At 49.6% G+C, this 23,994-nt stretch overlaps 2 protein-coding genes across 6 annotated transcripts in view; one reads left to right on the top strand and one right to left on the bottom strand.

Moving 5' to 3' along the window:
- Nucleotides 1–211: 211 nt before the first annotated feature.
- Nucleotides 212–16,949, top strand: P2RX4 (purinergic receptor P2X 4). Its single transcript, XM_069557832.1, has 12 exons — nt 212–571; nt 3,701–3,848; nt 7,058–7,129; nt 7,246–7,318; nt 7,768–7,864; nt 11,046–11,126; nt 11,231–11,372; nt 11,898–12,034; nt 14,929–15,022; nt 15,139–15,204; nt 15,570–15,665; nt 16,372–16,949. Exons 1-12 carry the CDS (start codon nt 438–440, stop codon nt 16,396–16,398), a joined length of 1,167 nt encoding a protein of 388 aa, XP_069413933.1. The 5' UTR covers nt 212–437; the 3' UTR covers nt 16,399–16,949.
- A 2,146-nt stretch (nt 16,950–19,095) lies between these two features.
- CAMKK2 (calcium/calmodulin dependent protein kinase kinase 2) overlaps nt 19,096–23,994 on the bottom strand; it is a 54,577-nt gene continuing 49,678 nt past the window's right edge. For 4 of the 5 annotated variants that reach the window (XM_069557826.1, XM_069557829.1, XM_069557830.1 and 1 more), the window contains one exon: nt 19,096–22,554. In XM_069557826.1, the coding sequence (XP_069413927.1) occupies nt 22,390–22,554 (165 nt within the window). In that variant the 3' untranslated portion in view covers nt 19,096–22,389. The remainder of the gene's footprint in view (nt 22,555–23,994) is intronic. The other variant, XM_069557831.1, reaches the window with a different exon arrangement.

The following is a 23,994-nucleotide window of genomic DNA, read 5'->3' as shown; positions in this document are numbered from 1 at the left end:
TATCTTGTTCCCAAGGGGTTGGTCACTCTCTGAGGGCTCTATCTCCCCTGAGCTTCACTGGTCCTCCCTGGACCTCCTCTTGGCCTCATTCGTCCCCGTGGAGTTCATCCCCCTTGAAGGGGTCGCTCGCTCTATTATTCCCTCGCCCCTCTCCTCAGGGATCATTCGTTCCCAAGGAGGAGTCACCTCAGCCCCCGGGCTCATTCCCCCTGAGAAGGTCGCTCGTCCTCCGGCCCCCCTGAGGCGGCAGGGCACTCGTACCCGAGGGGGGGGTCACGCCTTCCGCCCGGCCCCGTCCCCTCAGAGCCAGCGCCGCCTCCTTCCGGGCCCTCCCCGCCGCGAACAGCGATTCCGGGCGGGGCTCCCGGGAAGGGACGCGGCGGCGGAGCCGGCAACCGGGCCTAGAGCGCAGAGCCGGGCGGCTCGGCGGCGGCGCCATGGCGGGCTGCTGCGCGGTGCTGGGGGCCTTCCTGTTCGAGTACGACACGCCGCGCATCGTGCTCATCCGCAGCCGTAAAGTGGGGCTCATGAACCGCACGGTGCAGCTGCTCATCCTGGCCTACGTCATCGGGTGAGCGCGGCCGCGGGCATCCACCCCGCCGGGGTCCTGGGGTCAGGGCGTGGCCAGAAGGCCGGGAGCTCCTCCTGGGTCCCGGCCGCGCACCTGCTCATCCTGGCCTAGGTCCTCGGCTGAGCCCCGCGAGCGCCCTCCAGGTGGGGTCCTGGGGACAGCGACCCGAAGCCTGTGACATATCCCCACTCCCCAAATCCTCCATCTACTCCACTCCACCCCCAGCCTCGAGGGGGACCGGCTCTGTCCCGGGTCTGGGTTCGGAGGCTGCTTTGATGTTGTGTCTTGAAGGCAAAGCCTAGCTAGACCTTCATCCTCGCCATTCCTGCTTCTTGCCCTTCTGACTTGCTCCCCGATGGCCTTTGACGGGGGCTGGGAGGGCTTCGCCCTAAACTTCTCACTCTTTGCTCTTCACTTCCCGCTGTGAGCTTCCCTTCCCTGGTGGCTGAGGTTAAAGCGTTTGCCTCCAATGCGGGAGACCCAGGTTCGATCCCTGGGTCGGGAAGATCCCCTGGAGAAGGAAACGGTAACCCAATCCAGTATTCTTGCCTGGAGAATCCCATAGACAGAGAAGCCTGGTAGGCTACAGTCCACGGGGTCGCAAAGAGTCGGACACGACTGAGCGACTTCACTTTCACTTTCACTTTCCCATTCTGATGGTCTGCTGACAGAAGCCAAGTTTTGAGACTTCCACTTGGTTCCTTTGGGGTCTGTGGCTTCCTGTCCTTTCCTTTGAGCATCATGTGGTAACCCAGGATAACAGGTCACGCTTTGAAAAATCACTTAAAGTTCAGTTCCTTCGTATTGTGGGGTTGTTGGAGTCTTTGGTATAGGCACCAGCCCTAACCTCATCATTTGCCATGCTGCCCTTTTTGCTTACCTGTCCTGTCACCCTAAGTCCTTACCGAGTGCTTAACTTTAATTGATGTACCCATTGCACTAAAATTAAACTCTAGCCAGAAGGTGGAAGTTAATTTACCAACTCGGCCTGCCTTCCTGGTCCACCTGGAGTGTCTACAGGTGCTGAGATGACAGATGTTATCTAATGCATCATTTTTTGTTTGTTAGTTTTGTTTTGTTAAAATGCCTAATACAGTGTTCCCCAAACTGCACATAGAGCCATTTGGGGATCTTTAAAATATACTGATTACTGGCTCTCAGACCCAGATCTTCTGATTGAAGTGCTATAGAGTATGACCACCTCCCCAGGTGATTCCAATGTGCAGCAAAGTTTTCTTAGTGTTTCCCAAACCTATCTGGTCATGAGAGACTCATCGGAGGAATTGTTTAAAGGTAACAGGAATCCACCCCCCTCCACTGGGGTGGGGCTTGGAATCTATTAACACTGCCTGAAAGAATCCACATAATCTGGCAGGTTTGGCTTCTACCATCTATCGGCACAGCAGGAGTAGGTATTGACAGTGTTCAGTAAAATAGCTTTTCCAGGTGTGGAGTCTACATCACAACCACCTGGCCAACCCCCAAGATTGGACTCATTAGTCACATAAAGTATCATCACAACCAACCCAGTGATTGGGATGGACCCTTCAATTTTGAAACCCATTACTAATGGGTTGGGCTTCCCTCTTAGCTCAGCCGGTAAAGAATCTGCCTGCAATGCAAGAGACCGGGGTTCAATTCCTGGGTCGGGAAGATCCCTTGGAGAAGGAAATGGCAATCCACTTCAATATTCTTGCCTGGAAAATCCCATGGACAGAGGAGCCTCGTGGGCTACAGTCCATGGGGTCGCAAGAGTCGGACACGACTTAGTGACTAAACCACCACCACTAGTGGGTTCACTAAACTCACAGTGCTAGGTTGGACCTTTGGAATCAGGAATTGCCATGCAGCTTTTTCCTTTTGGCTTTTGCTGCTCATAGGAGGATCAGTTTACACCTACTTTGCGGTATCTTAAAGTTCTTGACTACATACAGTACATTGGCACTTGTACTGTATGGTAGCCAGAAGTCCCATGAGGCTGTTGAGCATTTGAAGTATTCCTGCTCCAAATCGAAATGTGCTGTCACTGTAAAATGCACACCACATTTCAAGGACATAGTACGAAAAAAAAGTTAAATATCATATTAATACATCTTATATTGATAATGTTAAGATATATTGGACATATTGAGTTACATAAAATATATTAAAATTAATTTTACCTGTTTCTTTTTAGCATCGCTACTAGAAATGTTTAAATTACATATATGACTCGTGTTGTATTTCTGTTGGGCAATGCAGCTTTTTTTTTTAATCAATTTATTTTGGGCTGCACTGAGTCATCACTGCTGCAACACGGCTTTGTCTAGTTGTGGCAAGTGGGGGCTGCTCTGCGCTGCTGAGCTCGCACTTCTCATTGTGGTGGCTTCTCTTATTGCAGGGCTTCCCTGGTGGCTCAGACAGTAAAGCATCTGCCCGCAATGCGGGAGACCTGGGTTCGATTCCTGGGACAGGAAGATCCCCTGAAGGAAATGGCAATCCACTCCAGCACTCTTGCCTGGAAAATCCCATGGATGGAGGAGCCTGATAGGCTACAGTCCATGGGGTCGCAAAGAGTCGGGCTCTAGAGCACTGGCTCAGTAGTTGTGTTACATGGGCTTAGTTGCCCTGAGGCATGTGGAATCTACCCTGACCGGGATTGAACCCATGTCCCTTGTGTTAACAGGCGGATTCTTAACCACTGGGACACCAGTGAAGTTCCTGGGCAGTGTAGCTTCATAGGGTTCCTGTGGAGGGTTGTCTGCCTTTATTATGGGATTTCTTAAGCAGTAAATGCTTTGCTTTTTTTTATACGTCTTGCTGTGATCAAATCTGACTCAGGATCTGAATTTAGGGGATTTGGGAAAGAAAAACACCATCTCTTAACTTCCTGATTCTTGACTACTTCCTGATTCAGTTCCTCTTGATGAAATTGTGATCTCTTTTCCAAATGTGATCAAAGGTAATTCTTCCTTCAAAAAGAGACTGAACATTTCTCAGTTATCTAATTGTGTTATCAGTCACAGGATGAGGTAATATTTATTTACATAGTGACTGCTGTGAAACCATCTGTTTCTGACTTCTGACAGCAACTCACTGTCCAGTAGGCTCTCCATATCTGCAATTTAAGAGACCTGTTTTATTTTATAGGTGGGTGTTTGTGTGGGAAAAGGGTTACCAGGAAACAGACTCTGTGGTCAGCTCAGTTACTGTGAAAGCCAAGGGCGTCACCATGACCAACACTTCTAAACTTGGATTCCGGATCTGGGATGTAGCTGATTATGTGATTCCAGCTCAGGTAAGCCTCCCACTGTGACTCTGTCTTTTAAACTTCAGGCCCCTAGTTCACTGCTTTCCCTTTGACTTTGCCCACCTGACTGGTGATCAGCGTGCCCAGATCACATGCCCAGATCAGCATGCTCACATCACCAGTGCCCACATTGATGGTTCTAGTCCAAGAAAGCAGTATAGACAGGCCTCTTTTTGGCTTAGGGTCTAATAGGCAATATTCAGTTGGCTGTGTTTCTTCAGCCCTGAAACATGGCTGGCTTAAACAGAGGAAGCTTTCCATATGGACACCTCAGTCTGTCTCAGGCCCTGAAAGGTGAAAAAGCATATGTTTTAAAGCCTGGGAAAAGTGCAGGAGAAACTTTCACCTTTCCGCATTCTGTGATTTAACTTTATTGTTGTAAACCTGCAAGGTAAATCTTTTCAGTCATTAGAGTTGTTGTTGAGTTGTGTCCAATTCTTTTGCGACCCCATGGACTGTAGCCCACCAGGCTCCTCTGTCCATGTGATTTCCCAGGCAAGAATTCTAGAGTGGGTTGCCATTTCCTTTTTCAAGGGATTTTCCCTACCCAGGGATCAAACCCACATCTCTTGCATTGCAGGCAGATTCTTTACCACTGAGCCACCTGGGAAGGCCCCAGCTATTAGAGACCCAAAGCCAAACAAGAAGGAAACAGATCTACCCACATGGGATTCCATCAGGAACAAAGGGAAGGGAAGAAGCTGACACAGCATCGTAGTCTTCCGTCTGTTAATCCACAAGCTCCAAGTTAAATATTGACTCTCTTTAACCATGATATGACTGTGATCCATAGCCAGTCCCCACATATCTTTCCTGATAGCCCCCATGCTCAGGTGACCGGGCTGGCCAGGTGCAGATAAGCTGCCAACTCTTGGCTTAGAGCAATGACTTTAGAAACTCTTTTTTTCTTCAAGTGTGTTCATTTTCCTTCTGCCTTCTCAAGGAAAGGGTCTGGCAGGATGCCCAGAGAGAAGTCAGAGCTAATGGAGCCATAAAGGTCAAATGGAACAGAGGATTTATAGTTAGCTGGAGGAAGCTGGTCCTGTAGGCATGCACCTGTCCCAGCAGAGAGACCTCTGCTTCCTGTGAAGCCACAGCCTCATTGTGGCAGGTTCTAGGAATATCATGCTCAGCCTGTTTACTGAACACGCAGAAGGATACGGCACCCTGCTTGTGATCCTCGGTGGAAGAGAAAACACAGCAACTTTGCCTTCCATCTCGGATCAGGGCTGGGGGCCATGTGAGTTCTGCAGGGTTCTCCTCACGAGCTCTCATGATACCCTTGTGCTTCTCCAAAGACAGAACACAAATATGTTTGCACCACATCTACTCAGCTCACCTCCAGACCTAAATTTCTCTAAACTTAAAGGAGATAAGAAATAGGAAACAAAAAGTAAGTCTCACTGACTTGTTCAGGTCTAACTCAGGAGCGATGTAGGAGTAGCCTTCTGTAAATACCAAGCAAGCAGTGTGTCTATGTATGAACACAGGAGCCTGACAGGGCACCTGACCTGGGCCTCCTGCCCCATCATCATGCCTCCCCCTCCAGCCATTTCCTCCACTCCTAACATGCTTTGCTCCAGGCCTGTCCTTGAAAGGGGCTTCCCTGGTGGCTCAGATGGTAAAGCGTCCACCTACAGAGTGGGAGACGTGGGTTCGATCTCTCAGTTGGGAAGATCCCCTGGAGAAGGAAATGGCAACCCACTCCAGTACTCTTGCCTGGAAAATTCCATGGACTGAGGAGCCTGGTAGGCTGCAGTCCATGGGGTTGCAAAGAGTCAGACACGACTGAGAAACTTCACATTCACGTGTCCTTGAAAGATGCCAACTGTTCCCAGAGCTTCCATCACCTTGTCAGACCTGAGGGTGGAAACATCTGGAAACTCTTTGGTCCTTGAGTTTCCTTGATGGCTCCCGGCACTGACTGCTCTTCCTGGAAGTGTGAACTGCTCAGAGCATTTCATTTTAGAGTACCAGTGGCCATTGTGGAAGGTCCAACTTGAATTTGCAGGACCTTTGTCTTTTATTCCATATACTAGAAGGTCACTACCCACTCCGGTGTTCTTGTCTGGAGAATCCCAGGGACGGGGGAGCCTGGTGGGCTGCTGTCTATGGGGTCGCACAGAGTCGGACACGACTGAAGTGACTTAGCAGCAGCAGCAGCAGGTCACTGTTAGCAGTTCTCCAATCTCATCCCCAAGCGACCTGTTGATCACAAACTTCAAATCAACCATTGGGCGCTTTCATACTTCGGAGGAGGAAACAGAACCTTCTCTAAGGGAGAAGTGTCATTGGGTCTTCTGTATAGTATGTTTGATGTATTTACTTCAGTTTCTGTTAGGAAAGAGAACCAGCCAAACTTGAGACCTTTGAGCTCTCATGTTTCTGGGCCTCTGAGGTAGTCCAGTTGGCAGAGGACATTCCAGGCACTTCTTGGCTCTTTCCCCTCAACAAGTCAAGTTTTATTAAGGAGCCATTTCAGGGTGTAGACACGTTTTGTGTCTTTTTTAATGGAGGTGAAATTCACGTATCGCATTATTAACCAGTTCAGAATGACAAATTCAGTGGCGTTTAGCACATTCACAGGGATGTGCAACATCACCTCAATCTAGCTCCAGAACATTTTTATCAGTCTGAAAGAAAACCCCACGCTCATTAAGCTGTCACCTCCTCGTCCACCTCCCCCTGACCCCCGACCCCTTTACAACCACTAATCTACTTTCCATCTCTGGATTTGCCTGTTCTGTACATTTCATATCGATGGGCTCACACACTATGTGGCCTTTTGTATCTGACTTCTTGGACTCAGCGTCATATTCTGAAGTTCATCCACCTTGTAGCCATGTCAGTGTTTCACTCCTTTGTATGGCTGAGTCATATGCCATTACAGGTGTGGACTGCAGTTTGTTTATCCATTCACCCCATGATAGATGCAGAGTTATTTCCACCTTTGGCCTATTGTAAATGCTGCTGCTGTGAACACACGTGCAGGTGTTTGAGTCCCTGTTTCCAGTCAGTTATAAACTCTCTTAGGCAAGAATGGGAGACCCTAAGATCAATGTTTAACTATCTCTGGTGTGGCATGTGGGAGAAGTGAAAGGTACTGTCGTAATAAAGGGATGTCCGACCCTCCTTGTGGCTCTACCTGGCTCCCTTGAAGGTCACATGCAGCACTGTCTCCCCTTTACCCTCTGCAGGAGGAAAACTCTGTCTTCATCATGACCAACATGGTCATCACCATGAACCAGACACAAGGATTCTGTCCTGAGGTAGGGAGCTTCTTGGAGAAGAGCCTTGGGCCTCATACCCTCCTCTCCATCCTTGTCCCACAGCAGGTGGGGCCAGGCTGTGTGAAACCTGTTTTCACTGGTTCTTCCTCCTCCAGATCCCGGGTAAGACCACTGTGTGTGAGACTGATGCCAACTGCACTGCCGGCTCTGCAGGCACCCACAGCAGCGGTATGAATCTGTGACCATGACCCCACAGGAGACGCTTAGGCTGGGGAGGGCAGCCCCCAACCAGACTGCCTCCCCGTGGTGGGGGAAGGGCCCTCTCAGAGGGAGATCTCCGCGGTGGAGGACTCCCCCGCACCCCCCAGTGCCTTCACATGACCCAGACGGGGGTCCCAGGACCCTCTCGAAATTCATCTCTGTCCTTTGCACCCCAGAAACCATCCCAGATCTTGCCCTGTCCTGTGGCTCAGCATCACCCTGTGATCGGCAAAGCAGAGATGTGGCTAGGTCTCAGGCAGATCTTTTCCTCCAGTTTGAATCTCTGGACAGTGTAAATCCCAGGATCAGAATAGCTTGAGACTGACTGCATAGGATGCATGGCAGAGCTTCCACTCTGACTCACAAAGTAGAAAGTAGAAGACCCCCGCAGACCTGGGTGCTCCTCTCCCCTGTAGGAGTCGCGACAGGGAGGTGCGTGTCATTCAATGGGACCTTGAAGACATGCGAGGTGGCAGCCTGGTGCCCGGTGGAGGACGACACAGAAGTGCCAAAGTGAGTCCTACTCAAGGAACGCAAGTGTCCTCAAGGCTGGGTCTCGGGCCTGGGGGAGGCAACCGGGAATTGTGCTTTGTGCTCTCGGTGTCGGCCTATGCTGGCAGGCTTCCCTGGGCTGACGGTTCTCAACCATCAGTGGTGGATGGGCCACGTTGTTTATCACCCATGATAAGAGTGCAGATGACTTATTTCTATGTAAGAAATCTGTCAGTTGCAAGTAACTGACAGGAGACAGTTCTCAGGGACTTAAGCGGGTATGTGCACACACACACATACACACACGCATGCTCACACACATGCATTCACAGTGGGGGCAGTTTATTGTTCACCTAACCACAGAGATCCCAGCATGGCTAGATCTGGGCCTCAGGGGACAGCATCTGAGTCTCCACCTCTTGGCTCTGCTTTCTTCCATGTTGGCTTCATTCCCAGGACCCATGACATATCCCAGGTCTCCCTGCCCAGCTGTCCATGGAGGTTCTGTGTGTGCTCAGTCATGTCCGACTCTTTGCAACCCTGTGGACTGTAGCCCACCAGGCTACTCTGTCCATGAGGATTCTCTAGGCAAGAGTACTGGAGTGGGTTGCCATGCCTTCCTCCCAGGGATCTTCCCAACCCAGGGATCTTCCCAACCCAGGGATCAAACTTGTATCTCTTGAGTCTCCTGCATTGGCAGGCAGATTCTTTACCACTATGCCACCTGGGAAACCTATAGAGATTCTAGACCTGTCCATCTTTACATCTTTAGCCACATCTGTCAACCCATCCAGCCCATTCCTGTGGTTGGGGGATGGATTTTGCTTATGACTTGGGCCTGGGTCACAGGCCTTCCTGGCTAGAGGTGAAGTCAGATCCACCCAGATGACACAGGCTGAATGGATTCTAAAGGAAACATGGTGTTCTGTTACCAGGAAAAAGCGGAGCACATGCTGGGCAGGAAGATTATTAATGTTCATGGACGTGTATTTGATAAACTAGAGCAGGTTCAAGGTTGCCTTGAGTAACATTGAGTAACACAGCCTAATTGTGATCGTCTGTGCTGTGAGTGGGTGGAGCTAGAGGTAATGCTTTTGGAATCTGGAATCGCTAGCAACCTGGAGGCCTTTCTTGCTCAGAATTCAGACTGAGGCCTAGATTAGCCCAGGGGAGCAGGTAACCAGGTGAACATCATCCTGGGTGTGTCGCAACACAAGACAGTGTTGAGATCTGCAGGTTGTTGAGGGCAGCAGTTCCAGCTAGGGAAGGGAATTCCACAAGACAGGAATCCTAGCATTCTGGGGCTGGAAAGGACCTTATGGAGCTGGTGGCCATGTGTGGCTACTGAGTACTTGAAATGCAGCCTGGGGGGCTTACCTGGTGAGTCAGTGGTTAAGACTCCATGCTATCAATACAGGGGGCATGGGTTCTATCCATGGCCAGGAAATTAACATGCTGCATGCCTAGGAAAGAAAGAAAGGAAGGAAAAAATGCAGCTGGGTCCAAAGTGAGCTCTCAGGGTAAAATCCACTCCAGGTTCTGCATACTTTAAATTAATTTAAGAAAAGCATATGTCATATCTTATTAGGGCTTCCCTGATAGCTCAGCAGTAAAGAATCCACCTGCAATGCAGGAGATGTTGGTTACATCCTTGGGTCAGGAAGATCCCCTAGAGAAAGAAATGGCAACCTATTCCAGTATTCTTGCCCGGGAAATACAGTGGACAGAGGAGCCTGGTGGGGTACAGTCCATGGGGTCACAAGAGTCAGACACAACTTAGCGACTAAATCACAGTATCTCATTAATAATATTCTTTGTTGTTTACATGTTGGAATCTTATTTTAGACATATGGAGTTATTATAGAAAAGCTCATTTCACTTGTTACTTTTTAACGTGACTATCAGGAAACTTAAATTACAACACAGTTTGTTGGGAAGATCCCCTGGAGAAGGGAATGGCACCCCACTCCAGTATTCTTGCCTGGAGAATTCCATGGACAGAGGAGCCTGGCAGGGTACAGTCCATGGGGTTGCAAAGAGTCAGACACAGCTGAGCGACTAACACTTTGTGTCTCACAGTGTATTTTCACTGCACAGCGCTGTTACAGATCTCATCAGTGTAGGATGATTTTTAAGTGTTTACTGATAACATGAAATAACACTGAGTCACACGGAAAGGCATTCCCATCTTCACTCTTATTCAGCCCTGAGTGGATGTCAAGGAGGAGGTGCTGGTCTGGAGTCTGTATCCCTCACCGATTTCCATTTCTCACCAAGAACAAGCCCCAGGCTCAGTACACGACAAACATGGGAACCACAGTTTGTAATGACATTGTTCTAACTTACTTATATTTATCTGAGTGATGACCTCTGACTTGTGGCAAATAATATTTTTTATAGTTATGATGGAAAGTTTTATTTAGAAATGAATGTCAATTAAAAGAAAAAAAGGTGAGTTGAGGGACTTCTCTAGTGGTCCAGTGGTTAAGACTCTGCACTTAATGCTGCAGGGGGCCACAGGTTCAATCCCTGGTCGGGGAACAGATTGTGCATGCCAGGTGATGCAGCCAAAAAAAAAAAAAAAATTCAACCTGGGTTGGGGGGCCTCCTCCACTAGGGGTCAGTTCACACTGCCACATCCCCCTGTAGAAAGGCTCTAAGGCTCCCCATCCCGGGACAGATTCTGCTTCTGCCCTCAGCAGGAGGGGACGTGGCACTTCCAGAAAGAGGTGGTGCAGCAGCAGTCACGCGCCACGTGCCGTTTCCAGCCTCTAGGTGAACTCACCTTTGCTTTCACTTGTTAAACGAGATCTGTTGGGAACACCTGAGGTAAGCCCTGAAACCCTGCACCTGCCGGACCCAGTGATTGCTAGGGAGGCCAGGAGGCCCTGCCCCTCCCACCCATGTTGGTAGCTATTCCTCAGGTTCTTAAATTCCCATGGCCTCAAGGAAAAGGCCCTGCCCTTCTGTGCTTGGAAGAAACCAGAAACCTTGGTTTACTGTTTCCTCTCTTGACCTAGTGTTTATGCAGAGGAGAGTAGCAAAAAAAAAAAAACAATAACCATGAGAAACATTTTACTTTTTTCTTGGCAAAGTGATATTGTAAGATACATGTGTCTGCCACTTAAAAATATTACCTAGGTATATTAGGAGTGTACATATGTTTGTACTTTTATTAACAATATGTTATAATTTTTTTCAGGCCTGCTTTTTTAAAGGCTGCGGAAAACTTCACTCTTTTGGTTAAGAACAACATCTGGTATCCCAAATTTAACTTCAGCAAGTAAGTGGCGACCAGCCGTGTGAGTTCACCAATGTCTTGGAGAAACTTCCGGCTCTTCTTTGAGGTTTTCCTCGCTCCTATTTTCTGCTTCCTCCTGACTTTAGGAGGAATATCCTTCCCAACATCACCACCGCCTACCTCAAAACATGCATTTATGATGCGAAAACAGATCCCTTCTGCCCCATATTCCGACTTGGAAAAATTGTGGAGTACGCAGGGCACAGCTTCCAGGACATAGCCACTGAGGTAGGTGCAGGTCTTGGCTTTTCTTAAAAAAAAAAAATTATGTATTTATTTATTTGGCTGTACCAGGTCTTAGTTGTGGCTTCCCTAGTAGCTCAGCTGGTAAAGAATCCGCCTGCAATGTGGGAGACCCAGGTTTGATCCCTGAGTGGGGAAGATCCCCTGGAGGAGGGCATAGCAACCCACTCCAGTATTCCTGCCTGGAAAATCTCATGGACAGAGTAGCCTGGCGGGCTACAGTCCATGGGGTCGCAAAGAGTCGGACATGACTGAAGCGACTTAGTATGCATACATGGTCTTAGTTGCAGTGCATGGGATCTACACTGTGGCATGCGGGGTCCTTAGCTGCCTCATGCAGGGTGTTTAGTTGTGGCATGTGGGATCTAGTTCTCTGATCAGGGATTGAGCCCAGGCCTCCGGCTTTCGGAGTCTTAGCTACTGAACCACCAGGGAAGTCCCAGTCCTGGCTGTTCTAGCACAACCTTTGACACATCACCTTCTAGAACGGGCTCTGCTCGCACCCCACAGGGAGGCATCATGGGCATCCAGATCAAGTGGAACTGCAACCTGGACAGGGCCGCCTCCTTCTGCCTGCCCAGGTATTCCTTCCGCCGCCTGGACACCCGGGACACAGCCCACAACGTATCCCCAGGCTACAATTTCAGGTGGGTGCGAGCTTGGGCCCCATGCCTCGTGTTGGGGGCGATGGCAACTAGATCACTCCCCAATGGGGGCCTCCACGCCCACCCAAGACCAAGGGCAGGAGGGGAAGCATGCGCCAGGGAGAGTGGTCCAAGCAGGGCCTCGCCCCCATGGCATTCCAACGCGTGAGAGCCCTCCCTGCCTTTTCTTGCCTCCAAGAGAGTCTGCCTGTTTTAGCTTTCCCAGACCAGCCACTACCAGGATTCCGAGGAGTGGCTGAGTCTGTGGTCCTCCAGTCCAAAGGCCTCTGGGGCCTGACTTGTGAATTGGCTTCTTAGGTGATCTGGCCCCTAGAATCTCCAAGGAGCAGGGATACAGGTTTTAGTCTCAGGAAAGGCCTTTGCTGGTACATCCGTTGGGAGGTGCTGTGCATTCGTTCCCCAGGACTGCCCTAACAAATGACCACAAACTGGCTGGCTCCAAGCGGCAGGACTCTGTCTTCTCACAGTTCTGGAGAACAGAAGCTTCAGATCAGTGTATCTGCAGGCCAGGCTCCTGTATATACAGGCCAGTGTATCTCCTGGCCTCTTCCTGCTTCTGATGGCTCCTGACCACCCTTGGTGGTCCCTGGCTTACAGGTGCATTGCTCCAGTCTCTGCCTCTGTCATCCCATGGCCTCCTCCTTTCTGTGTCTGTGTCCCTCATCTTTTATAAGGACACCAGTTGTATAGGATTTGGGGTCCGCCCCAATCCAGTATGACCTCATCTTAACTGTGATTACATTTGCAGAGACTCTATTTGTAAGTAAGGTCACACTCACAGGTTCTGGGTAGACATGAACTTGGGGGACAGTATTCAAACCAGTGCAGCTGGTAATCTGAGGAGAGGGCTGAGGGACGAGTCACTTTTTGGCTGACAATTGTCACTTCCTTGACCCAATGAAATCTGCACCACGTACATTTTCATGCAGTCTTTGTTGCGTTTTCCACACCAAAACCAAGGACCAGGAAGGACCACCTGAGCAGGCTGTGCTGTTGTGTGCTAAGTCGTTTCAGTCATGTCCGACTCTTTGTGACCCTATGGACTGTATAGCCCGCCAGGCTCCTCTGTCTGTGGAATTCTCCAAGCAAGAATGAAGAATGGTGCTCTTGTCCTGCACTTATCGCCCTCTAGTGGTGATGAAGTGAAGTGATGTGAAAGTCGTTCAGTCCTGTCCTACTCTTTGCGACCCATGGACTAGAAAGTCCATGGACTTCTCCAGGCCACAATACTGGAGTGGGTAGCCTTTCTCTTCTTCAGAGGATCTTCCCAACCCAGTGATAGAACCCAGGTCTCCCGACTGCAGGCAGATTCTTTACCAGCTGAGCCACAAGAGAAGCCCAGGAATACTGGAGTGGGTAGCCTGTCCCTTCTCTAGCGGATCTTCCCGACCCAGGAATCTAACTGGGGTCTCCTGCATTGCAGGTGGATTCTTTGCCAACTGAGCTATCAGAGAAGCCTAGTGATGATGTGTGGAATCAAATACACGCAGGCTCTGCTGTCCTTTTGAACCATTTGGTTCACTGATTAGAAGGGAAGATACTTACGTTTGTTCCTAGTAAGGGAGTCTGATTTGCACTGCTCTATCTCTGTGGTTACACAGTTCTTGTAGAAACCACTGTGGAAAAGCCTCCAGCTTGGGCTGGAACCCCAGAACAGAGAGAAGTCCTCACAAGGACACCCGTCAGCATTAGTCCCACCTGAGTTCCCCAGGCCTGGACCACAGCCTGGAAGTTGGGGGCCAGACAGATCTCAGGCCACAGCTTAAGCTCCTGGTGGATCCCCTGTGTAACACGGGCAGCAAGTGGGGAAAGTCTCAGTGGTTCTCCCCACAATGTTCCCTCTCTTGTTCTTTTTAAATGGCTTTATTGAGATATAGTTCATATTCTACACAGTTCACCCATTTAAAGTAGAATTCAGAGGGTTTTTTTTAAGCATATTCATATTCAGAGTTATGCAATGATTACTGCAATTTTAGAATATTTTTATCACCTCAGAAAGAAACCCCAGCCTCTTAAGCTTTCACCTCTCTATCCTTCCATCTACCTCAGCCCCGGGCAACCAGTAATCTACCTAATTTACTGATTCTTGAATTTCATAGGAATGGACTCATATAATAGGTGGCCTTCTATGACTGGCTTCTTTCACTTAGCATCATTTTTTTTCCAGGTTCATCCATGTTGTAGCATTTATCAGTACCTCTCTTTTTGTGGCTAAATAATATTCCATTGTGTGGACATACCATTTTTATCTACTCTTCCTACTGATGGGTCAAAGGTTAATTTTTTTAAAAAAAGGTCCAATCCTGATGCTTAATCTTCCCCACCCACAAAGCAGTCTTCATGATTGCTGTAGCCTGGCCACCTTTTATTAGTGGCCAAGGTCTCCTTACTCAGAGGCAGGGGGCTCAGCAGTGTCAGGAAGGACTTTCAGAGGAGGAAGTTCTGGTTTTAAGTCGTAGCAGGTGACAGAGATGACATAGGGGGGATCTCTTTGTGTGCCCTTCTGCCTGCATTCCAGGCATTCTGCGCTGTGGGCCCAGACGCCCTCCTCCTCAGCAGGCCAGCGCTTCTCCCACATGGCTCACATTAGCCAGGAAAGGCCTTGAGGAGCTAGAAGTAGTGAAGTGAAGTCGCTCAGTCATGTCCAACTCTTTGCGACCCCATGGACTGTAGCCTACCAGGCTCTTCCCTCCATGGGATTTTCCAGGCAAGAGTACTAGATTGTGGTCTATACAGCATGCAGGCATGAGTGAATCCTTAGCCCGTGCCAACTCCGCCAGGGCCTCAGCAGTTCACCCTGACAACCCTTGCCAGGATCCAGATGCTGTCTCAGGCCGCCTGTGCCTCTGCACTGAAACCTGGCCTTCTCTCCACAGGTTTGCCAAGTACTACAGCGACCCGAATGGTGCTGAGCACCGCACGCTCATCAAAGCCTATGGCATCCGCTTTGACATCATTGTGTTTGGAAAGGTAGCCTGGCCACCTCCCCTTGTTCAGAGCCCATTAGTCTTCTGGGTTGGGTGGGGGCCAGAGGGCCCACTCTCTACCCCCATCACAACTTTTTCTTTTTCTCCTATCACTCACAGGCTGGGAAATTTGACATCATCCCCACCATGATCAACATTGGTTCCGGCTTGGCGCTCTTAGGGGTGGTGAGTGGCTCATCTAGATTTTCCAGTTACTCATCCCCACCCCCAACCCTGCCCCAGGGTTGCAGCCCTCCCGGCAGTGGCTAGCACAGCAAGTTGAGACTCTCCACTGCCACTCTGGTTCTTCCCCTCGACCCCAGACTTGTTTCTAGACTCAGCCCTCCAGGCTTGTTTGCCTTTCCCCATCCTGCTGCCTCCACCTGCCATTCTCTAAGACCATGCCCCTTGGGGCCTAATTGTTTCCCCCAAGAGATGAGGGAGCCTTTCCTTTCCTTGGAGGATCCCAGGTGTCATGGGAAGGGGCACACACAGAAGAGCAGAGACCACAGCAACTTGGCTCATTCTTTCTTGCCCTGTGCTACATTCAGGCAACAGTGCTGTGTGACGTCATAGTCCTCTACTGCATGAAGAAGAGATATTACTATCGCGAGAAAAAATATAAATACGTGGAAGATTACGAGCAGGTAGGCTGCCTCCTGAACTCCCAGCAGGCAGGAAGGCCAAAGCGCCTGACCTCACCTGCCTCTTGTACCAGTGGTGAGAACCCAGTACATTTAGGAGTATTGTCCACCCAAGCAGTCACACACCACTTTCATCATCCACTCCATTTCTGGACCATCTGTACTAACATTTGCTTCATACTTTTCTTCAGATGGACTCACCCTTTAAAATCTAGCCTCATTTTAAACAGTGACGTCTCAGGCTAGTTAGGGCTTCCCTGGTAGCTCAACTGGTAAAGAATCTACCTGCAATGCAGGAGACCTGGGTTCGATCCCTGGGTTAGGAAGATCCCCTGGAGGAGGGCATGGCAACCCACTCCAATATTCTTGCCTGGAGAATCCCCATGGACAGAGGAGCCTGGCAGGCTGCCGTTCATGGGGTTGCAAAGAGTTGACTGAGTGACTAGGCACAGGTTATTTATGAGAATGTAGCAAGACAAAATCTGTGTCCACACTCTACTTAAATTTGACTTGGAGAGCAAGAAAGGTTGGGTACCTCTAGGATCTACCTGAGTACTTTCAGTTGTGGAGGGTCATCCAGATGTCCTCGGGAAAAGTGCTCGACCCTCCTTTGTCCCAGATGGTCCAGGCTTACCTGTAGGCAGCAACTGGTGGGTGCACACGTATCCATAAGCACATCAACTGACGACAGGCATGTTGTTCTTTGCAGGGTCTTGGTAATCAGATGGACCAATGATGCCCACCCCTCACCTGGGCTCTCCATGGCCCTAATCAGAGCACAGCGAGGAAGGATAAAAGGCTGCCACGTCACCCCAGAGAAAGTTCCAGATTCTGAGTCGTCTTCACAGCACTGCAGGGTTGCCCAGCTGCTCCCGCGTTCTCTGTGTAGGGTTTGTGCAGTAAACCACTCTGCACGGTGGCAACCGGCTCACCTCTGCTGCGCCTTCAGTTCAGCATCACTGGGCTGAGCTCTGGCCCAAGGCCAGTGATGCAGCAATGGCTGCATGGGGGCCTTCTCCAGGGCCGGCTTTCCTCAGAATCTTCCACCTCCAGCCTCTTGGGAGACCAGGCCGGTCCTCCAAGGCCCGACAGCTCCATTCAAGCACTTTATGAGGAAGGCAGGACCCCTGGGTGCGGTCATAGCTCTTTAGCAATCTGGGCCACTGTTCCTCTTCCCCCAACCGAGGCTTCAACCCCACACTCGTGAGGCAGAGCCAGCGTTTTTCCTTTGTGAAGAGCTACACTAAATGACTGAGGACCAAACATTAAAACAAATGACTTTCTTAATCTCTGTGTGGTTTCACAGCATGGGCTAGAACTTTCCTTCCTGCCCTTTTATTCAGTAAATCCACCTGTTACCCCAGCTCACTGTGTTCAGAAAGGTTCCTGAAACAAGTCTATTGCTGGAGCTGGTTTCCGCGCCCGCCACCCCACCCCACCCCCACTTTAACCTTCTCTTAAAAGCCTAAGAAGTCTGGTTCTTCATTAGCTTATGTTCTTACGGAGTTTACAAGATTTTTTTCCTGTGGTGTCTTACCTGTGCTTACATTTTACATAAGTGTGTGGGTGTATACTACAGGGAACACAGTTTTAGGGGACACGAAGTTGGCTTATGCTCCCTCCCCATTTGCCTTCCAGAAGCCTCAAACCAAAAGCAGCACCAGCTACATCTACCTTGCCACCGGTTTGAAATGTTAATGAAGCTATTTCTGGCCGGGCCTTCACACCGACTTCATTCTGCATCAGGTGTTCAGCGTCTCCTTAAAGGAAGCAGCCCGCCCCTCTGCCTTGTCAGGAATTCATTTCCAACTGTTAAAGGGAACATTTATTTTAGAAGTGCTCTGCTTCTGTGGGGTAACTGACAACCTGGGCTTTTCTTGCTTTGGGAGGGGGGAAAAAAAAAGAGTTTACCGACCCCTTTGAAAAAGTTTTGGTTCAAGCTACCGTCTCCCCCCAGCCATGGGACACAGTGTGGATCTTAGTTCCCTGACCAGGGATCAAACCCACACCCCCTGTATTGAAAGGCAGATTCTTAACCACTGGACCACCAGGGAAGTCCCTTGAGCTACCGTTTTGAAAAATGCCTGCTTGAACACACAGGCCCCATGGAGCTGGACTGTTTAGGAAAAGTTTATTCTCTTGCAGGCTAAGAAGTCATGGTTGCTGGAGTGGGAGAGACTTCTTATGGCCCCCCCCCTTTTCTAAAGATTGGGTGAGGGCTGGGGGTGGCACTGGTCTTGAACTCGCCAGAATTGCCTTGCATTCTAACAGCCCTCCTTGTTGGCACTCCTTGGCACTCCCTCTTAAGTAGAGCTTTTTCAGCCTTGCATCCATGGATGACCTTCCAGGAGATTCTGAAACCCCTAAAACTCTGCAAAGTGAGGCACCTGGGGCATTTCTTCTTGCTTTCATCAGATTCTCTGTGGGGAGAGGGGAGTCTTTAAATAGCAACAGCTGCTCTTGACTTGAAGGCCAGTATTTCAGGGCTGTTATTTCTGCAATAACGGAACAGGAGTCTTTCAGACTTCATCCACTGTTCCCTGATAACAGAGAACTGAAGTTCAAAGCCAGTAATGCAGTGCCGTGGGCTGGATTCACATTTGAAGTGCAGGGAACCTTCAGCCCACAGTCTGGAGAAAGCAGCAGTTCTAAAAGAGTCTCCAGACGTCATGAAAACTGGCAACCATCAAGGCTCTGCAGAACACTGAATTCACTGATAAATTCGGAGCCTTTTCTGAGCCTGTTTACAGATGTTGACCCGTAAAATGGGCTCAATACCCACCTTATGCGGTGAAGTTTCACGTAGTATGACTGCCCACAAGATGTATTCAGTGTGTGATTAAAACTGCTCCCATAGCGGCTCACCTGTTTGGTCTCCACCAGAAGAATCTATCTGGCAGTGAGCTGCCTCAGAGCAGTGTGTTGCAAACTTCAGCATCAAGTGAGTCACCTGGGGCTGTTTGAATGGGGCCTGGGAATCTGAGTTGCTAAGCCACTCCCAGGTGATGCTGATCCTGCTGACGTGGGGACCACCCTCTTAGTAGGGAGGTACTCTCATGCTCAGTCGTGTCCGACTCTTTTTGACCCCATGGACTGTGTGCCCACCAGGCTCCTCTGTCCATGCGATTTTCCAGGCAAGAATATTGGAACGGGTTGCCATTTCCTACTCCAGGGGATCTTCTGGATCCAGAGATCATATCCTCATCTCCTGCATCTCTGCATTGGCAGGTAGATTCTTTACCACTGTGCCACCAAGAAGACCCAGGGAGGTACTAGGACATGCTTAAATTAGGGACTTGCTGAGTACATCAGCCCTGACTCAGGCATTCAACTTTACTGTCAGCCTAAGGAAGGGAAACAGACATGAGGACAGGCGACTTCAAGACCACTGACTTAATTAAACAACCAAAAAACATCCCCAAGAGGCCCAGACTTTGCACCATTTTGCTGTTTATTTCAAGTTTACAGAGAAGCTTAAACATTTGTGGAAAAACACTGAAGGCTTATTTTTCTCTTAAGTTCATGTACTTTTCAGTGATAAATACACAGTATTTAACTTTGTACACCTGATAAAAGGAAAATGCATAGTAGAAAGGATCAGGAATAAAACAGAAGCACTGGGCATGAAATCAACCACAGAATAGAAAAGTCAGTAGTCCCATGAAACTTGGCCTGTAAAGCTGGAGAGAAAATTGAAATCAACAACCTTGAAACCTTCCCTAGCACCTTGGAAGCAAGTGGAGGTCTTGGTTCTTCCCCCTGGTGACAAGAAGCTCCCCTTTGGAAGATGGGTGAGAGTGACAGGTGGAGCCTATAGGTCTAAATTGCACAGTTCTTCACCTCGTCCTGGAAGGCTTGGAGGACGAGAGCCCTAGCTTACGAGAAAGGCCAGACCAGCGGGTAGATGGCCTCTCCGGCCCCAAGTGCCAGCAAGGGGCTAGATAAGGCTTTATGGGAGCCACTGGCCAGGCTGTGGAACAGATGGGGAAGTGAAACAGGGTGGAAGAAAGACGAATAAAGAACATGTGCTTCTTCAAGGCCACAGGTGCAGGCCACAGCTTGCTTAAAAATTGGTCCCACAGATGAGCCAGTAATGGAAGAGGATAGGCATCCTTTTTGCTTACCTAGAAAAGCTGCTCATATCAGCTTCTGCCCTTTCCTGACAGTTGGGTTTGAGGGGAAAAAATCAATGTTTGTGCTCTAAGGAGTGGAGACAAACCCCAAGAGTCTGTGCTCCAAGTAGCTTTAATGCTTTTTGTTACAGCCCTCTCTGCTTATCCTTTTCTCAGTGGGGTGGTTCTTTTCCACAGCTTTCTTTGGTGTTTCTTAGTGTAAAAAAAATAAAATAGTAATGAACATGGGCCTCCCCCAACCCACCTGCCTGAACAGTTCAGTGCTGTCTGATCGCTGGCTTTCCACATGTGAAATCTTCGACGGAGAGTTTCATGGTGGGAGAAATGGCATCGCCGATGCAGTTGTGTAAACACAGGAGGAGTTCTGCAGAGGCTCTGCATGCTACCAGCCCCCGCCCCTCCGGGCGAGCCCCCCACTACCAGGTCAGCGTCCACATGGACGAAGACGAAGAGCCGACTGACTTGAACCACTGCAAGGTGCTTATTGCAAACTAACCAGACCCATTTGTTCCCAGGAGGGGTGGAACCTGTAGATTTAAACAAGCACAGGAGGAAGAAGTACTAGATTACAGAAAGAAAGAAAGCAGGCCAGAGGACCCTCCATCAGATGGGTGTCCTTGGCTCTTGGAAACCAGCCTTCTCTAACTCTGTACTGCTTATAAGGTAGAAAGAAGAGTCTGGCTAAACGACAGTCAAGAGCTTATGAAGATCTGCGGAAGCTCTGTGAACGCCCTTGGCAGCAGACACAAGACCTGCTGCTCGGTCTCTGTAGAAAGTGCCCCTTTCAACACGGATCAGCCAGAAGCTACAAGAGAACTCATGCTTCTGATCCTGATTACCGACACTATTTTCCTCAAGGCAGATTCCACAAAGCACTGGGAATCCCCCAGGCCAAGTCCTTCTAATTTTCCTCCCTCTTGAACTTCACAATTACCCACACGGGACTCTGGAAGAAGTCACACTTGAACTGCAACCAAACTTTCCAATGTTAGTTGGAAGTAAAAAACGTAAACTTTTTCTTTCTGGACTGCTGGCTACAAAAGGGGACTTCCTGTGCCAAGTCCTGGTTGCCTTGGACCCGAGGACTGCTCTAGGTTTCAAGAATCTTCTCTAAAAGGGCATCCTACAGTTATTGTTTAGATCCTAACAGAGCTTTGCCAGTAAGGCTGATCATTTGTCTCAGCTGAATGAAAGTATTCCTAACTAGCCCTCCACAAACTGGATAACTGTTTCACTGACTACAACAATCAGCTACTGCTGAGAAAGAAAACAGACTCTTAGCAGCCTCTAGAATACACAGGTTATAAGCAAGCTGAGCTGCTAATATACAGGGTAGATGTCACTGGCGCTAACTCTGATCATACACCTGAAGCCATGGGATAGCTCCTGGAAGCTCGCAATGATTTCTGAACTGCTCAAGAGTTCAGACTAGTTAGAAAATTGAAAGTATTTGTTGTTGTTGTTTACTCTTAAGCCATGTAATGTACATGGAAGTGTAGGATTTAATTTCACCCTGAAGTTTCTGTTATTTAACAAGAGATTGACTAGAGCTCCTTTAAGAAAAGTTTCAGCTCTGAGCGGCTGTCATAAACACACTCGTTCAGTCCTTGAGAGGAGATGTCCCACCATAACCACTGAATGCCCTTCTGGGAATGGAAAATCTGGCCCCCGCACCCACCCAAGCTCTTATGTATCAAGCCCTTTCCATTTTCCTGATTACAGCTCTACTCATTAAAAAGATTTATAGTCCTTCCTAGAAACAAGTTGGAGAAGGCAATGGCACCCCACTCCAGTACTCTTGCCTGGAAAATCCCATGGATGGAGGAGCCTGGTAGGCTGCAGTCCATGGGGTCGCTAAGAGTCGGACACAACTGAGCGACTTCACTTTCACTTTTCACTTTCATGCATTGGAGAAGGAAATGGCAACCCACTCCAGTGTTCTTGCCTGGAGAATCCCGGGGATGGGGGAGCCTGGTGGGCTTCTGTCTATGGGGTCACAGAGAGTCGGACATGACTGAAGTGACTTAGCAGCAGCAGGAATAAGTTGCGTCGAATCAGGCTGCAGCTACTGAGGGCTAGCCCTGTCCTGACTCCATGAATCCACATTCTAGAACGTGCCACGGTTTGGGGTTTTGCACGAAGTCACACCTGCTCTTCCTCTTTCAAATGCAGCCAAGTATGGCCTCGGACCACATCACCAGAGTTTCCTGCCAGTTCTTCCCGACGTTCAAACCTCACACATATTCACTTGGTATCTCTTGACACCATTCTGAGTTCACAAGGGAGATTTTTGGCATAAAAACGTCTTAAAAAGCAATTGTCCCCCAATGCACGTGGCTTTGGGTCTGCAACTCCTCACACCCGCCCATTCAGCCAGCCAGCGGCCAAAGTCGATGTCATGGAGTCGTCTCGTCTTTTTTTTTTTTTTGTCCCCTTTAAAATAAGAAAGAAATCAAACAAACCAAAAACAAAACAACCAGAGATGACTGTCAAGGCTCTACACACGTGCTCGGTTTCCCGTAGGACATGCTGCTATGGAAACACAGGGCGCCGCCAGCAGAAGTGAGACGCACATGCGCAGTCGCGGTCCGGCGCTACTCCATCACCTCGTCCGGCCGCGCAGGATGAGTGTGCTCTAGGGAGCTGGGGCCTGGAACCCCCCAACTCTCCACGCCAGGGCCGCCTTTCATGAGAGCACTTCCTCCTCCCCTACGGGGGCCGGTTCGGGGCCCTGGAGGCTGTCTTCGCTGCCTTGCTTCCTGCTCACCGAACAAAAAAACCCACATTAAGTCCTGGGGCAATGCGGGCAGGGACCTGAACCAATGTCTCTGGCAGTCCTGCACTGCCTGGACCATTATTTACTTGTTTTTAGAGTCTCTCCCCATTTTTTTGCTTATGTGAAAGTTTCAGAGGAGACCTTGCATCCCTTTGGTAAACGGAAAACCAGCATCATGTGCCAAAAATTGTAAGGAATATAAACTATAAACATAGATGCGAACCTATGGGCTGACACCTGAAACCATAGCACATGTCATATGGGCTCCACACTGGGGCCTGTTCACAGAGAATTTAGGCATCTTCGCTCCCCCAGCTTTAGGCTCTAAGCTCCTGCAGGGCAGGAACCGTACTGTCTTCAGTCTCCAGGTGTGTTTCGTGAGGGACACGAACAGGACCACCCGACTTGGCCTGGCACAAAGCCAGCCTTCAGGACATGATTGTCAACAGAAATGTGCTGAGCACACAGGCCCAAGGGATGCCTCCAACAGAGAGAAGGGCCCTCATCTTGGCAATGCGTGACCAGAGCAGAAGAGACTAGGTTGGTGGGAAGTGTCCCCATGTTCCCAAGAGGCCATACCCTGAAGTGCCCCCAGCTAGAGCTGCCTGGGGTGACAGATGTGGGCTGCATGATGGGAAATGTGAGGGAAAGTCCCTAAGGAGAGGCCCAAACCCTTTACCAACATTAAGCAAAGAATGCCTGTCCTAAGGAGAGCCACTGGGCTTGCCACACAGAACTGGTATCTACTGCGTGCCTTTGGGCAGAAGGGGAACTGCCCTGTACATGAGGCAAGGGCATGATGTCCGTACATTCCTAGGAAGAAATTCCTCTTTGTTTAAAAATCACACACATTGGTTATTATGTTTCTGCCAAGGAAGAGAGGGTCAAGTCTCTGGGGAGGAGAGATGTAATTGGATATCCAGGGAGGCCCGACAGCTGTCTACTCATACCAGCTGGTCTCACTACTTACGGGCCATGGGCCCAAGGCCTCCAAAGACTGCCTAACCCCTCCAAAGACTGCCTAAGCCCTAAGAGCTCCAGAGTGCTGGACCACTGGGACAAGCAAAAGCATCCACCTGTGGGCTAAGGGCAAGGGCAGGTAATCCCCAGGTGCTTCTGGGACGGAGATGAGGGAAGAGAGAGGCAGTAAGGTCTTTTGGGCCAATCTCAGTCTTTGGTGTCCTGCAACTTTGATCTCATTAAAAACAGAAGATGAAATAAACAGACTTGCACAAAAAAGGAGGCAAACCGTAAAAGAGGTTGAGAAGAGAAGGGACAAGTACAGGCCAGCCTATTAGGCTTCAACCTGTGACCTTGTAAGGCTCACACCGTAAGTGGGGCCACCTCATCTCGCGGCTGTAGAGACGCCTGAGAACATTGTGGCAGGGACGGAGGCAGCCTTCCCAGGCTGTCCATGATCGGT

This window comes from Ovis canadensis, chromosome 17, assembly GCF_042477335.2.
Source record: "Ovis canadensis isolate MfBH-ARS-UI-01 breed Bighorn chromosome 17, ARS-UI_OviCan_v2, whole genome shotgun sequence".
NCBI lineage: Eukaryota > Metazoa > Chordata > Mammalia > Artiodactyla > Bovidae > Ovis > Ovis canadensis.
Note: the sequence above shows the minus strand (reverse complement) of the source record. Positions and strands in the feature narration are given on the sequence as shown.